Genomic DNA, 13,513 nt, shown 5'->3' on the forward strand with positions numbered 1-13,513 from the left:
GCAGATAAGCATAGACGGATCCTGCTCATCTCCAATTCAATGTATTAGCTTATCTGTTCTCATCATGTCTCCTAAATTCTGTATGTATGTTTTCATGTCATCTATATATGTAAGTTAACTTTTTTTTTTGTTTTGCCTGAAACCCCGGAGTTCTTTTGTAGAAACCCTGTATATTATGTATGAAGAACACTTAGGTGTTAAATATACATGCAGTAGGTATGTACACATGTCTTTTAAGATTTTATTGCATTTCATATAGTACAACAGCGCTCACAGTGAAAGGATTTTAGTTGGTTTGAGTACAGATAGGTTCCTTTCTGTTTCACTGGCAAAATATTAAACACGAACATCTTCTGGAATGCATGGAGCTGAAAAATTGGCTGGCTAGCAAAAAATTGATATAATCAAAATTCCTTACATTACATAAACAAAACCAACATGAGCAAAACTTTTCAGTCACCCCTCGTATTACTTTTATGTTTGAAAATAATTCATACAGGATATGGAAAAGTATAAAACCTTCAAGAAATTATTTCTATAAATTAAAATGAAAGACAAATTTGCAATGCTGAAACCAAAATTATCTTAACTTCCTACATAGCTATTTCATATACTCTTTTCAATAATGATTTCATGTGAAGAATTATTTCCATGTTATTATTAATGGATAACTTACATAGTATTTAAAAATCGATGTCGAAAATTCATTGCACAGACTTTTTCTCTTACACATCTCATACAGTGAGATCAAGAAGTCCTTCCACAGCTTGGGTTTCAGAAAATCGGTCACTGATATCCCATAGAAGTTGGCAGCTACGCATTTGCCTACAAGATGGTCAGGGACAAGTGAAAGTTGTCTCGTTCTTGAAGGTGCATAAGAGAGAATAAGCGAACAGTGCGAGACGACTATTCTTGAGTGCAGTTGCCTCGTTATGTTGAAGTGCATTTACGATTATCAGTAATGTTTTCTGTAGAAGGACGAGTGTATTTGATGAAATGTTTTTCAAGAGGGTAGTAATTACACGCAGAATGTGAAAGAAATGTTCGATCAAACATTTCCGACTCTAGGTTACCAAACAGAGATACTGTTAATGATCTAATAAATAAATTTCGAGAAACGGGATCAGTACATAATGCTGTAAAGTTGGGTAGGCCCTCAGTGTTAACAGAAGATAAGCTCTTGGATATTTTGGACAGGCTGCTACGGAGTCCGAGAAGTCACTGAGGAAGCTTGCTCAACAGAGAGGCATTTCTTATGGTTTGGTTCAGAAGGCAGTGAAAATAGAACTTAAAACTTTTTCCGTATAAAATTTCAGTTGTACATGAATTGAAACAAACCGACCATGAAAAACGCATTTATTACTGTGAGTGGTTTCAGAGGATGATTAGGTGACATAGGGTTGAAATGTTGAACAGAACTTTTTTTTTTACAGACGAAGTCTGGTTTAATCTAAATGGTTGTGTGAACTCTAGAAAAAACGCGAATATGGAACTCAGAGAATCCAAATTCAGTAATTGAAACTTCACTGCATCCAGAGAAAATTGGTGTTTGATGTGCTATATCCCGATCACGAAATATTGGACCAATTTTCTTCAATACAACTGTTGACTCAGAAGTTTATTATTCATTTTTCCATTCATAGCAGAGTTAAGTGAAGTTGATATTAATAGCAGATTTTTCCAACAGGACAATGCTACAAGATCTCCTGATCTTACTCAACCAGATTACTTTCTTTGGGGTTCTGCAAAATCATGTGTATATAAGGACAACTCCCTATCCATAGATGACTTAAAAGTGAGAATTAAAAATTACATAAATTCCATTTCGAAAGAAATGTTAATAAAAGTGTTCCAGAATAAAATTAGACGTGTGGACTTATGCCTTCAGGAAAATGGAGGATATTTTCAGCATCTTCTGTGAATCAGTGAGTACAATGCTCTATTTCTTGATATTTAAGCCAGTCCCCCAATGCCACAGTCTGATAGACAAAGATGGAGATATCTGTCGGAGCTACCAACCGAACATGCGCACCTGGCAAGGTTTTAAAGGTTACTTTGCTGCGGAAGGACTTCTCGACCTCACTGTAAGTCTCATTGAAGTAATAATCTAAAATGAAATGAAATAAACTATGAACAAAATATTAAGCACATAATGAAAATTGAACACAAACTTAAAGCCTAACAATACATTATTTGGAAAATAAGTCTTAAACTGTATTGCAGAGTGAGAGAAAATAGTGAGTTTTATTTCTGTCAACATCACAGACTGTGGAAATGTTGGTCTATCCACAACACTAGAGTACTTTAATTAAAAATACTTTTCTATCACTCAGTTAAGATGAGATTTTTATTTCTAAAGCTATGACAATAGACTACAAATCTGCCTAATGTTTCCCTCTGTATTTTATTTTGACTTTGGTGGGAAAAGTACTTATTAGTTGCCTGAATTTTAAAACACAATCTGCAAGTAATATATTTTTCGTGGCAATGCAATTTAGTCGAAATAATTCAACAATTTCGACACTTGTGCAAAAATGTGAGCTGTAAAAAGTTCTCATTCAAAAGTATTTATTTATTTTACTGCATTAAAACGTGACATCTTAGTGCCAACCAAAACAAAATAGTTTAATAATACCACTTAATGACACGAATTTACTAAGAACTTACATGCTTAAATCCACTATCAGGAAATTTTGTATTTAATGTTTAACAATAAAACATTAATCTTAAGTAAATGAAGGACAATGACAGTCTTTCTGCATTTCTTGTATGGTTAAAAATTGGTAGCTTGGTCTATGTAGTCCATAAGTCCTTGCAACCGTTTCTTCACTCGTTTCTGATCATCTAATGTACAGCCCAAGATAGCAGTTTCAAAATTTTTATCAGTTGCACCACGCGTATGAGAGGAGCAAGCATTCATGAAGGCAAGGCATCTCGTCTTGGTACCAAATGGATCATCTCTCAGACTCACAACCAAACCGTCAATAAAACTGTTCACCTGGTGCAAAGCATCCTCCTGTGTGCAATCACGAGTGGTCTTCACAAGCACATCCACTGTCAAGCAGCGGTTGGCAATGTGATCTGCATAGTGCAGCACATCTTCACGTTCACCTTTAAAAAAATTAAACACACTGAGATGTTGAGCTACTACAAATTCACCGTTAAGTAAGCTGGAATGAAAAACAAAACACAAGGACATATCTTGCAAAGAGAATTACACTTTTTTAAAATTTGATGTATGAATGCAGCTGAACTAATGAAAGAGACTGCCAGAGTTGTTATAGAAGGCATTCGATAAGGGTGGAGAAACATAAAAACACCTTACAAAACGTGGCTCTATTATCTATCAGAAGAAACTACGTAAAGATTCATTTTTTAGTCCTACAGAATTAATCTGTTACGATAGCAATGATTATTAATGGAGAAAAATTCGCTCCGGTGCCAGAGATTGCACCCGGGTCCTTGGTTCTATGTACCAAATGTGCTAACCACTGAGCTACGCCAAAGTTCAATCCACTGCACCAGATCGAATCTCCTTCCTCTAGTGTTTTTCCTATGTAGTCTTACTCCATGTTCGACATATATGTTGACATATAAATTAAGTCAACTGTCATGGTACAAGGAGCATACTCAATTGAGTGACTTGGTGACTGGGATTCCACAGCATATATATATATATGTGTGTGTGTGTGTGTGTGTGTGTGTGTGTGTGTGTGTATATATATATATATAATATATATGCACTGTTGAGCGAAGAATCTACGTAAAGGTTAATTTTTTAGTCCTACAGAATTCATCTGTTATGGTAAAAGGTAAAAAGGTAAAGATATCCCTGTAATATGCCATGAAGGCACTTGGGGGGCATGGAGGTAGAGCCCCATGCTTTCCATGACCTCGGCACTAGAATGAGGTGGTGGTCGGCACCACGCTCTGACCACCTTTTACACCCGGGAAAGACCCGGTACTCAATTTTATAGGAGGCTGAGTGAACCTCGGGGCTGTTCTGAAAGTTTGGCAACGAGAAAAAAATCCTGTCACCACCTGGGATCAAACCCCAGACTTTCCAGTCCATAGACAGCTGCTCTACCAACTGAGCTACCTGGCCGCCCAATCTGTTATGGTAACAATAATTATTAAAGGAGAAAAATTCATTGTTACTCAATTGAGTGTGCTCCTTGTACCATGACAGTTGACTTAATATATGTCAACATATATGTTGAACATGAAGTAGGGTCACATATGGAAAAACACTAGAGGAGGGAGATTCGATCCAGTGCTGTGGATTGAACTTTGGCGTAGCTCAGTGGTTAGAGCACTTGGCACGCAGAACCAAGGACCTGGATTCGATCCCTGGTGCCAGAGCGAATTTTTCTCTTCTAATAATCATTATCAGAAGAAAGCTGTTAAAGTGTTAAGGATTAAGTCAAGGTATTTAATCTATTACGGAAGGAAGACATTTGTCTCTTTTTACAAAAAATATATTAAGAACACACACATTACATTTATACACCACATTTTCCTTTAGTAACACACTTCAAACTGTGGTCTAAAACGATTTACATCAGAAGCCTAAAGGGGAAGAAAAAGTGTTCTATGTTACGGAAGGAATTGAAAAAGACACGGATTACGAAGTAATGATGCCAGATGTCTGATCTGTCTCTGGCCAAAAGGGTGTTTGCATATTTTAGCAATGAAGAACTAAAATCGAAATTTAGAGTCATGTTATGGAAGGAAAAAATGTTCAACCTCTTATTAAAGTGTCTGTATTTGGAGATTAGAATAATCAAACCTTTACATTACTAGAATACCTAAATTGAATTTAATGGAGGGGGCACTATGACCTAGCACTGTGACTTGCTAAGATCTACTGCACTGACCGTCTGGTGACGCATTTCCAAACCCACACTGACTGACCACATATGGTTCTCTGTGTGCCCAGGTTTCAGGGAATGCTACGGAATGATAACAAAGTGGAGTCAGAATGACGTAAATGCCTAATTTGGAGAAAAACGGGAGAACCCCGGGAAAAACCCCAACTACGACCTTGTCTGCCACAAGTGTCACTATGGATTTTTTCAATGAAAAAATACCAAAAAAATCGAACCTGGGACAGTCTGAAGGTGTGACCATTCAGCCACCGCAGAGGGTACTAGAATACCTACTTGAATACATATGAAAGTTCATGTTAAGCTTCCTTAATATCAATTGGAACATTAAAATAACGCACACGTTTTTTTCCGACCACTCATGGTTTTGTAATATTGGCTATGTTTGTTTTTGAAATCAGAGGAACATCATTCACTGCATTTTAATAGATCTGTGTGATTTTAATCCAGACACTTTAGTTCCATAACTTTTTATATTCATCATCTTCCAGCACTTTCTGAACATTGAATAAATAGGACCTAGGCTACCTGAAGAAAGAATCTTGTGTGTGAGAAGAAAATTTTGTCACAACATACATAATCCCCTGAAATCATTTTTGCACTATTCCTATGAATATATTTAGATTCACATTGATCAAAATCTTCAAAAAAATTGTACTACTTTGCCATCACTCTTTTTCTGAGAAAAGCAGGAGTTCTCCAAAAGCAACAGTGTGTTATTATTTTCAGCCACACCAAAATGATTATTTCGGATTTCATGGACATTGTTACATTTCCCCCAACGTGATTTTAGTTTGGCTGTATTTATCTCGTGAATAATGTTCTGTGGTACAAATATATTTACCGATGAAGTCAGTTCCATTGCTGCTTAACAAACTCTTTAGCAGTGTTCACAGTTATTTTCTTCTGCAGTTATGCTCTTAATACTACCCTCACTACCAATGCCATCATGTTGGGGCCTTCCCCATGCAAAGTGCAAAAATAGCTTCTGTGCAGCCATAATTTTGTACATGAAAAGCAAATCCCCAAAATTAATTTGCTCTTGAAGTGACTTGCAGCTCTATCTGTAAATAATGTACCTATGTGTGATAAGTTGAAATGTAGTTTATCAACAGTAATCTCACTAGAGGTTTATCTAGAGAAAATCAAAACTCAAGTGGGATTTAACTGACTATTACACGATTAGAAGAAAGTATACAAAGCTTAGAAGTAGCAAAGTACTCCAATACAATAAAATATTAATTAGCTTACGAAAATACAACTGTCTTCAAATGAATTATTGTACCATCTCAACATTACACTAGATGTCAGTAGTGTATTATGATTATGTTTTCTTGTTATCAGTTGTGCTAACTATGGAATCTTCATTGAACTCTGTGGATGGTTACTAGTCAAGAAGGCTTTGTTGATTCAGTTTCATTTTTATTAAAACATTTGCATTCAACTTCAATCATCTGGATCCCAGTAATCAAAGTCACTTGACAGATGATTTTCAATAAATCTTGGTATTAAACAATCTCTATCCATAATATCATATAGCAGAAGCTATAACAATCATAACCTAAATAATATAAACAAGTGTTAGAAAAGTTTTAATTAGGGATAATGAAATAAACAAGAAACGTCTTAATTAACGATGGTGAAATAAAAAATAAACATGAATAATTTTAAAAGAAACAATTATTGAAAGTACTATTTTCAAATTTGAATGTTTTAGTGGTTGGTGGTTCAGTTGATGTTATATTGGACATGTGCGTAAAAGAAGTGAACTCGTTGATGTACATGGTGTATCCCTGAACTTATTCAGAATTTCCGAATGGTGCTCTTCATATATGACCAGTGATCTTTATTAATTCTTGTTCTTGAATGACAATGCAAGTCATATTTGAAAGTGCTGTGCATCGACTGGAGTGGTTTGTAATTTTTTGTTTTTTAACATCCAGACCAGTGCAGTTTGAAATGTTGGCAAACAAAGAAACAAATGCTAGGGTAATGATAAAAATAAACAAATGCTAAGGATGCGATAAAGTTAAACAAATGCTAGGGACGTGACAAAATTGTGCGATAAGCAGCCATGATTGGTTGAAAGATGTCCTTTCGTACCGTTTTACTGGTCAAAAGTAGTGTGATGAAGTAAAAGTGTAATAGTCTCTATAAAAAGTGAAGACATGCCCAGAAAAATGGGGCAACCATCAAAATTAAAATTTTCGAGATAAGTGCTGTTGTTGGTTATGAAAAACTACCATTTCTTACATTGGGCTATGCTCAAACCAACATATTAGATATAATACAGCAAGTAGAAGTTCTTGCATTTCTCGAAAGAGGTTTTCTATAATGGCAAGAATGGGCTAACCAACCACTGCATCACACCTGCTCTCTAGTGGAGAGTAGAGCAACTATTTGATAAGCAGGGTAAGCAACATAGTCGAAATGAAAAATACAATAATAAACAACTTTTAATAAGTTTGAATAAAGTATTAACATGATACTCGTATAATGTGCGAATGTTAAGAAACTAATAAATAGTAACCACATCAGCTGTGGTGTTTGAACAGTGTTTATGTTGGGGCACTGAACTTAGAATGTAAACAGAAACAATGGCGGAAATGGAAGGAAATGTTGATGAAAACGTGAAAAGTAATGGCAATTATAAATGGATGGAATTAGTTCGGAAAACAAGAGTTAGGTACCCTTTTAGTGTTGTTAAAATGACAACTGACATGTTTATCATTACAAAACCTCTTCTAGATAAGGTACAAAAAATAAACAGTGTCCGAATCCAGGCAAAAGGTGTTGTTAAGTAAGATCACATGTCTGAAAGTAACCAAGGACCACTCTTATAAATTTTTTTTTAAGTATACACATATGGAAAGTCCTATGCCATGGCATCGTGGCCTAAGACAGTGTTCCGCAACCGGTGTGCCTTCAGGAGGTGAAGGTGTGACGCGAACTTTTACCTATTATTATCAGAAATTGATACATTTAATTTAAATTAGATTAAAATTCAATTGTCTTCATTAATATATTTTCGCATATACGCCATTCGGTATCTCGTAAAACCTACATGTGCGTGAACCTACATACCCACCTAGTTAGTGACATGTCCAGTGACATCAAAGATTATTATGAAGGAGAAAATAAAGAGCAGTCAGAAGTTGTCACTTCAGATCGACGAGTCCACTGATATTGGCGGGCACGCACACCTTCTTTCCCACATTCGGTACATTGATGAGGATGTAATTTTAACTAATATATTTTTTTGCAAAGAACTGCCCAAGCAAGCTACAGGTGAAGAAATATTTCGTACAACTAATGAATATGTGGTCATGTAATGAATTAGCATGGGAGGATTGCGTTAGTGTTTCTACAGATGGAGCCACTTCTATGACAGGGCGAATGAAAGAATTCACGGCTGAAGCATGTGAAATAAATCCTAATATACGAAGCAATCCTTGTCTCATTGACCGCAAAGCCATTGTTGATAAGTCTTTGCCATCTCCTCTGAAAATTGTGATGGAAGAAGTAGTAAAAGTTATGAACTTCATCAAATTGCGGACCCTAAATACGAGTTTTTTTTTTTTTTTTTCAGTTTTGTGTCAGAAAATGGATCAGAGCACATTACACTCCTGCTACATACAGAAGTGCGACGGTTATCACGAGGTAAAGTGTTTGCGCGAATGTTTGAATTTAAAAAGGAGGTACCGTACTTGAATTTTTTACTCTTGAGGGCAGGAGTACGCAGATTTATTTGCAGATGATGAATGGGTATCTAAGTTGGCATATCTTTTCGATATTTTCGTACATTTGAATGAGCTGAACAGAGAAATGCATGATAGGAACGAAAATATTCTGACTAGTATGGATGAGATTAAAGAATTTGTGAATTAACTGAATTTGTGGATACAGATTATTTAAAATCGGTGGTTTGAGATGTTCCCAACTGTATGTTCCCTTGTTGACGGTAATAAAGTGTTGATGGACTTAAAGAACATTTAGTAATTTTGCAGCAGAAGTTAAAGGATTATTTTCGAGATAATGTTCAAGATTTCGACTGAATTCGTGATACATTCATTGTGGATTCAAACCATCTTCTGAATAATACACTTGTAAAAGAGGAACTGGCAGATTTAAAACCAGACAGAACACTGACATTAAAACTTCTCGAAGTGCCTTTGAAAACATTTTGGTTATCAATAAGGAGTGAATACACGGTTATCTCCAAGATGGCGGTTAATATGTTATTGCCAATTTGAATTACATATATGTGTGAAGTAGGCTTCTTGACGATAACTGAAATTAAAACATCAAAGAGGGAGAGACTCAAATTCATCGATGACGAAATTAGGCTTGCAGTGTCAACAATTCCGCCACAGATCAGCCACCTGTGTGCAGCTAAACAGGCCTAAGTATCACACTGAAGATATGAGTAAAATTATTTACTTTAATATTAGAAATAGAAATGTGTATTTTCTACAGTGAAATTCATAAAATATTAATAAATGCAAGAGTCTATTTCTTTCTTATAATAATAATAATAATAATAATAATAATAATAATAATAATAATAATTATTATTATTATTATTATTCTAGGGTGTGCTGTGAATTGAAAAAGGTTGTGGAACACTGGTCTAAGGCATCCTGCCTAGGACTCGTGTTAGGAATGTGCTGGTTCGAGTCCTCATGGGGGAAGAAATTTTAGCCAGTGCATGGGACCGGTGCCCACGCAGCATCGTGATGCACTTGAGGAGCTACGATAGGTAGCGAAAATCCAGTTTCGCAAACCAGCTATAATGGCTGGGGGGATCATTGTGCTAACCACATGATACCTCCATTCTGGTTGGATGATTGTCCACCTCTGCTTCAGCATGTGAACATGAGGTCAGCAGCCGGCTGGTCAGTCTTGGCCCCTCATGGGCTGTAGCACCAAGGATATATATGGAAATATTGAACTTTATGACTCTGTAGATATTAGGAGAAAATGAGTACTTGGTAGACCCTCCCTTAGTTGTATGATATTTCCTCCTAAATATGATGGTCCGAGACCTATCAATCCTGGCAAATTCAAAGATTTACAGGAACTGATTAATTATGTTCCACCAATATATCATGGTTATTACAGAACCCTTACATCTGCCTCAGAATTTGAGAACATTAGCGATGAGTCATTCTTTGATAATGCTGACTATTGTTAAATGTCTTCTTTTCACACTTTTCTAGCCAAAATAATATCTGAAAAATTTTATCAAACCTAGTATGACATGTTAACAAAAGACTAGTTGCAAGATTTAATAAATATTGTAGAGTTAGTAGTGAACAGAAATATTTTTTATGCAGAACTTAGATTTTGTGAATGTTGGAACAAGTTCTCAAATCATTTTTTTTCTTTATTATTTTTCATTTGTAGGGATATAATAAAGAACTTTTTGGTAACAAAAATATAAATTTATACTGTCTGCTTGAATCTCATGCTCACAAATATGAATAAAGATTATTATTAATATTTTTTTCAGCCTCATTTATAAAACACAATTTTTCTCCAATTCAAAAAAGTGTGGGTTAGCCCATTTTTCCAATCATGTCTTCAATTCCATTATAGGGATTCATTGAACACAGTAGCATTGTGGTGCACGGAGTCTAGTCTGACACAATGCAATACCTAGTTCAAGTGGTTTAAATTATTGTCACTGTCCATTATACAACACATGTAAACAATGTTATACTTGTATAATGCCCATGAGCTGCATGATTTCTAACTGATGGCAGATACCATCATGTTCTGCAAAATCCTGTACAATTACAATTTTATTTGCTGCGCAGATTTTCTTTATATTTTCTTTCTCTATCCCCTCCCCCTTTTGTCTTCTTCTATAAATGAATAATAAAATTTAGCTTTCTTCTTGCTCTATACTCTAATTCTTTGTGCAGTTGAACTTATCCTGGAAATTTAAATGTTAGGTGTTCTCTCTCACTAATGTGTAATGACTAAGAATAGGCATCGGAAGTTAAGGCACTAAAAACTGGTATTTTAGGCGCTCAACCTAATATACCATACTGAATTATTGATTGAAACAGAGCTAAGTACACAGTAAGCAGAACATAAATAGATAAATAAGACGTAGAGTGGAAAATTTGTGGATTGTTTTACGCAATCTGTTACACAGGAAGGAGATATGCTTGTCCCATTTTAAATGTTGGTCAATAATAATGCCTAAATATTTAACTTGTGAGGATATACTCAAAGCGTTACATGAGCAAGTAGGTAGGTTACAATCATGTATTGTTACATTTCTGTTATTATTTATTGTTAGTTGTTCAAGACCATGTGAAGTTAATGAAAATGGTATTAATTTTGTTTTAGAAACATTTAAAGAAAGTAAGAGAGCATCCAGCCATTCTTTAATAATTCTAATACCACTGTTTGAATTTTGATAAGTTTCATTGCAACTCGAACCATTAAATATAACCACAGTATCATCAGCATGAGAATACAGAGTACCAGAATATTTCTCAATGTCGATTTTAAGTAAATCGTTGATATATATTAAAAACAAAACAAAAACAAAACAACAACAAAAATAGGGCAATAAAAGGCACTAAAATTATATTGAATCACTCATAATTAATAAAGTAAACATACATAAGATTATAAGTAACTTAACAAAGTCCACTGGAAAATTAGTTTCTTTGTTATATAGACTTGTTTCACTTGCACTTATTCATCCACAATTTCACGTCCATAATTTGAGTTACAATAAACAAGCAACTTTTTAAGATTAATGCACAAACTTCTGTCACGTTTATTGGACAAAATCAGTTTATATGCTGAAAAAGATCTCTGAACGTATACTGATGTGACTGGATCATACTTAAACAGTGCCATTCTGGCTATATTAAACCCCTCAGGAAGCTCATCACCATTCCCACTTAGCACAATATACACAGAATTAATTGTTTCATAGCCAGGGTTTCTTGACAAAACATTCTTTAGCTTTTCACATATTGTAGTAGCAGTCTTACCAGTAGCTTCTTGTAATCCTTCCCCCCCCCCCCCCAGACAAAAATAGGGAGATGGATTCACACAAGGACAGACTACTAGCTTCCAGTTGTTGAATAGTATCTACAACAAAAGTGAAATGTACATAGATACATGCCAAATCTTCTTTAAGTCCTTTTTTCTTTAAACATACACTGAGCTACTTTGATTGACAGAGAATCCTCCTCAGAAAATTCGTTCACAATTAGTGCTATTTATTAAAAGTTCTTGGCATAGTATTTTACTGCTCTCAACCATGTCCTCCATCTCGTAATTACTGGTTCAGGGGGTAGGGGACATGGAAAAGCATTGTTGGGGCGGTCAAGGCTGGAACCTGGCTGTAGAACCAAAGAAGAAGAAGAAGAAGAAGAAGAAGAAGAAGGGGGTAGGGGAGTGTCAGGTAACTTATCTCTGAATACACTAATCCTTGAAGGGGATTTAAGAAAAACTTTCTTAACCAATGAAATTAACATATGGAAATAACTTCCTTACTTCCTCAGCAACTCGATGCAGGCTATGGACAAGACAATGTGAAACAAAAAAAAAATGGTTTTTAAGGAACACGAAGGTTCACTGCCACTCTCACATAAGCCTACCATCAGTCCCTATTCTGGGCAAGATTAATCCAGCACGGGCGTATATTGTGGATGTTCAAGGTGTGTGCTGAACACTCTGTAAATTCGGTAATCTCATTTTTTATTTTAAGTTGTTTTATATAATCCAACAATAATTTTAATTTATCACAATTTAAATGCGTGGTAATCTCATTGGAAGTTGACTATATAGTTCAAGACTAATTTTAATTCATTACCATTTAAATATTTTAAATGCCTGCTGGTTGAATGTGCACACCATCCCCAGAACGGCTTTCGTTTTATAACGTACGCTCTGCCTGACGAAGGGGGATGAGTTCTGGTTGTCCTGTCCGTACAAAAGAACATCCCCTGCTGAGAGCTACTGCTGTAATGCTCTGCGCGCAAGGTGGCATGGTGGGGATACTCGCTTCTCTCAAGATCGCAGGTCGTCCAGTATACAGGCAGCTCAACTTGTCAATAGCGTTACAAAATATTGTTTGACGTGTGTGTTTACTGCTTGTGTGAGTGAATTTACTGTGTTTAGGTTTTACTAGGGTTCATAGTTGTGTGCCAGCGCAGGTGAACAATTTAAATTACTTATTTAATAATAATAGCACTTGGAAATGTACTCTGTAAAAGATCTTTTGCAAAAGCCATTCTCTTCTCGCCCACTAGGAGAGAAATTACATATAGTGAATAAGGGTAGACCTACCCCGCCACTTCCGAGTTTAGTGCAACAATATAAAACAAAAAGCGAACAATACACTAGACATTTTTCTATTTCACAATATGAAATTGTAGATTAGTTAGCGGGTTGTGGAACTTCCAACAGGTTATTTTGCTGGCCATGGTTACTGTTTGATCATAAATAATGCAATTTTGAATAACGTTATTTGTAGTTGCCTCCTTTCTCCGGCATTTGCAGGGCAGTCATTGAAACAAGATGATTAATTTTTAAGAAGTTGTGGTGCGAGTACTTTGAATAATATTTAAATGTCATTTTCTTTTAATTTTATG

General features: G+C 35.4%; 1 protein-coding gene across 1 annotated transcript in view; it reads right to left on the minus strand.

Annotated features, from left to right (window-relative positions):
• Window positions 1-227: 227 nt before the first annotated feature.
• Window positions 228-13,513, minus strand: part of LOC138705769 (BAG family molecular chaperone regulator 2) — a 47,059-nt gene continuing 33,773 nt past the window's right edge. Inside the window, exon 2 of the mRNA XM_069834398.1 lies at window positions 228-3,111. Within this exon, the coding sequence (XP_069690499.1) occupies window positions 2,774-3,111 (338 nt within the window). The 3' untranslated portion in view covers window positions 228-2,773. The remainder of the gene's footprint in view (window positions 3,112-13,513) is intronic.

Source organism: Periplaneta americana, chromosome 9 (genome assembly GCF_040183065.1).
Source record: "Periplaneta americana isolate PAMFEO1 chromosome 9, P.americana_PAMFEO1_priV1, whole genome shotgun sequence".
Lineage (NCBI taxonomy): Eukaryota > Metazoa > Arthropoda > Insecta > Blattodea > Blattidae > Periplaneta > Periplaneta americana.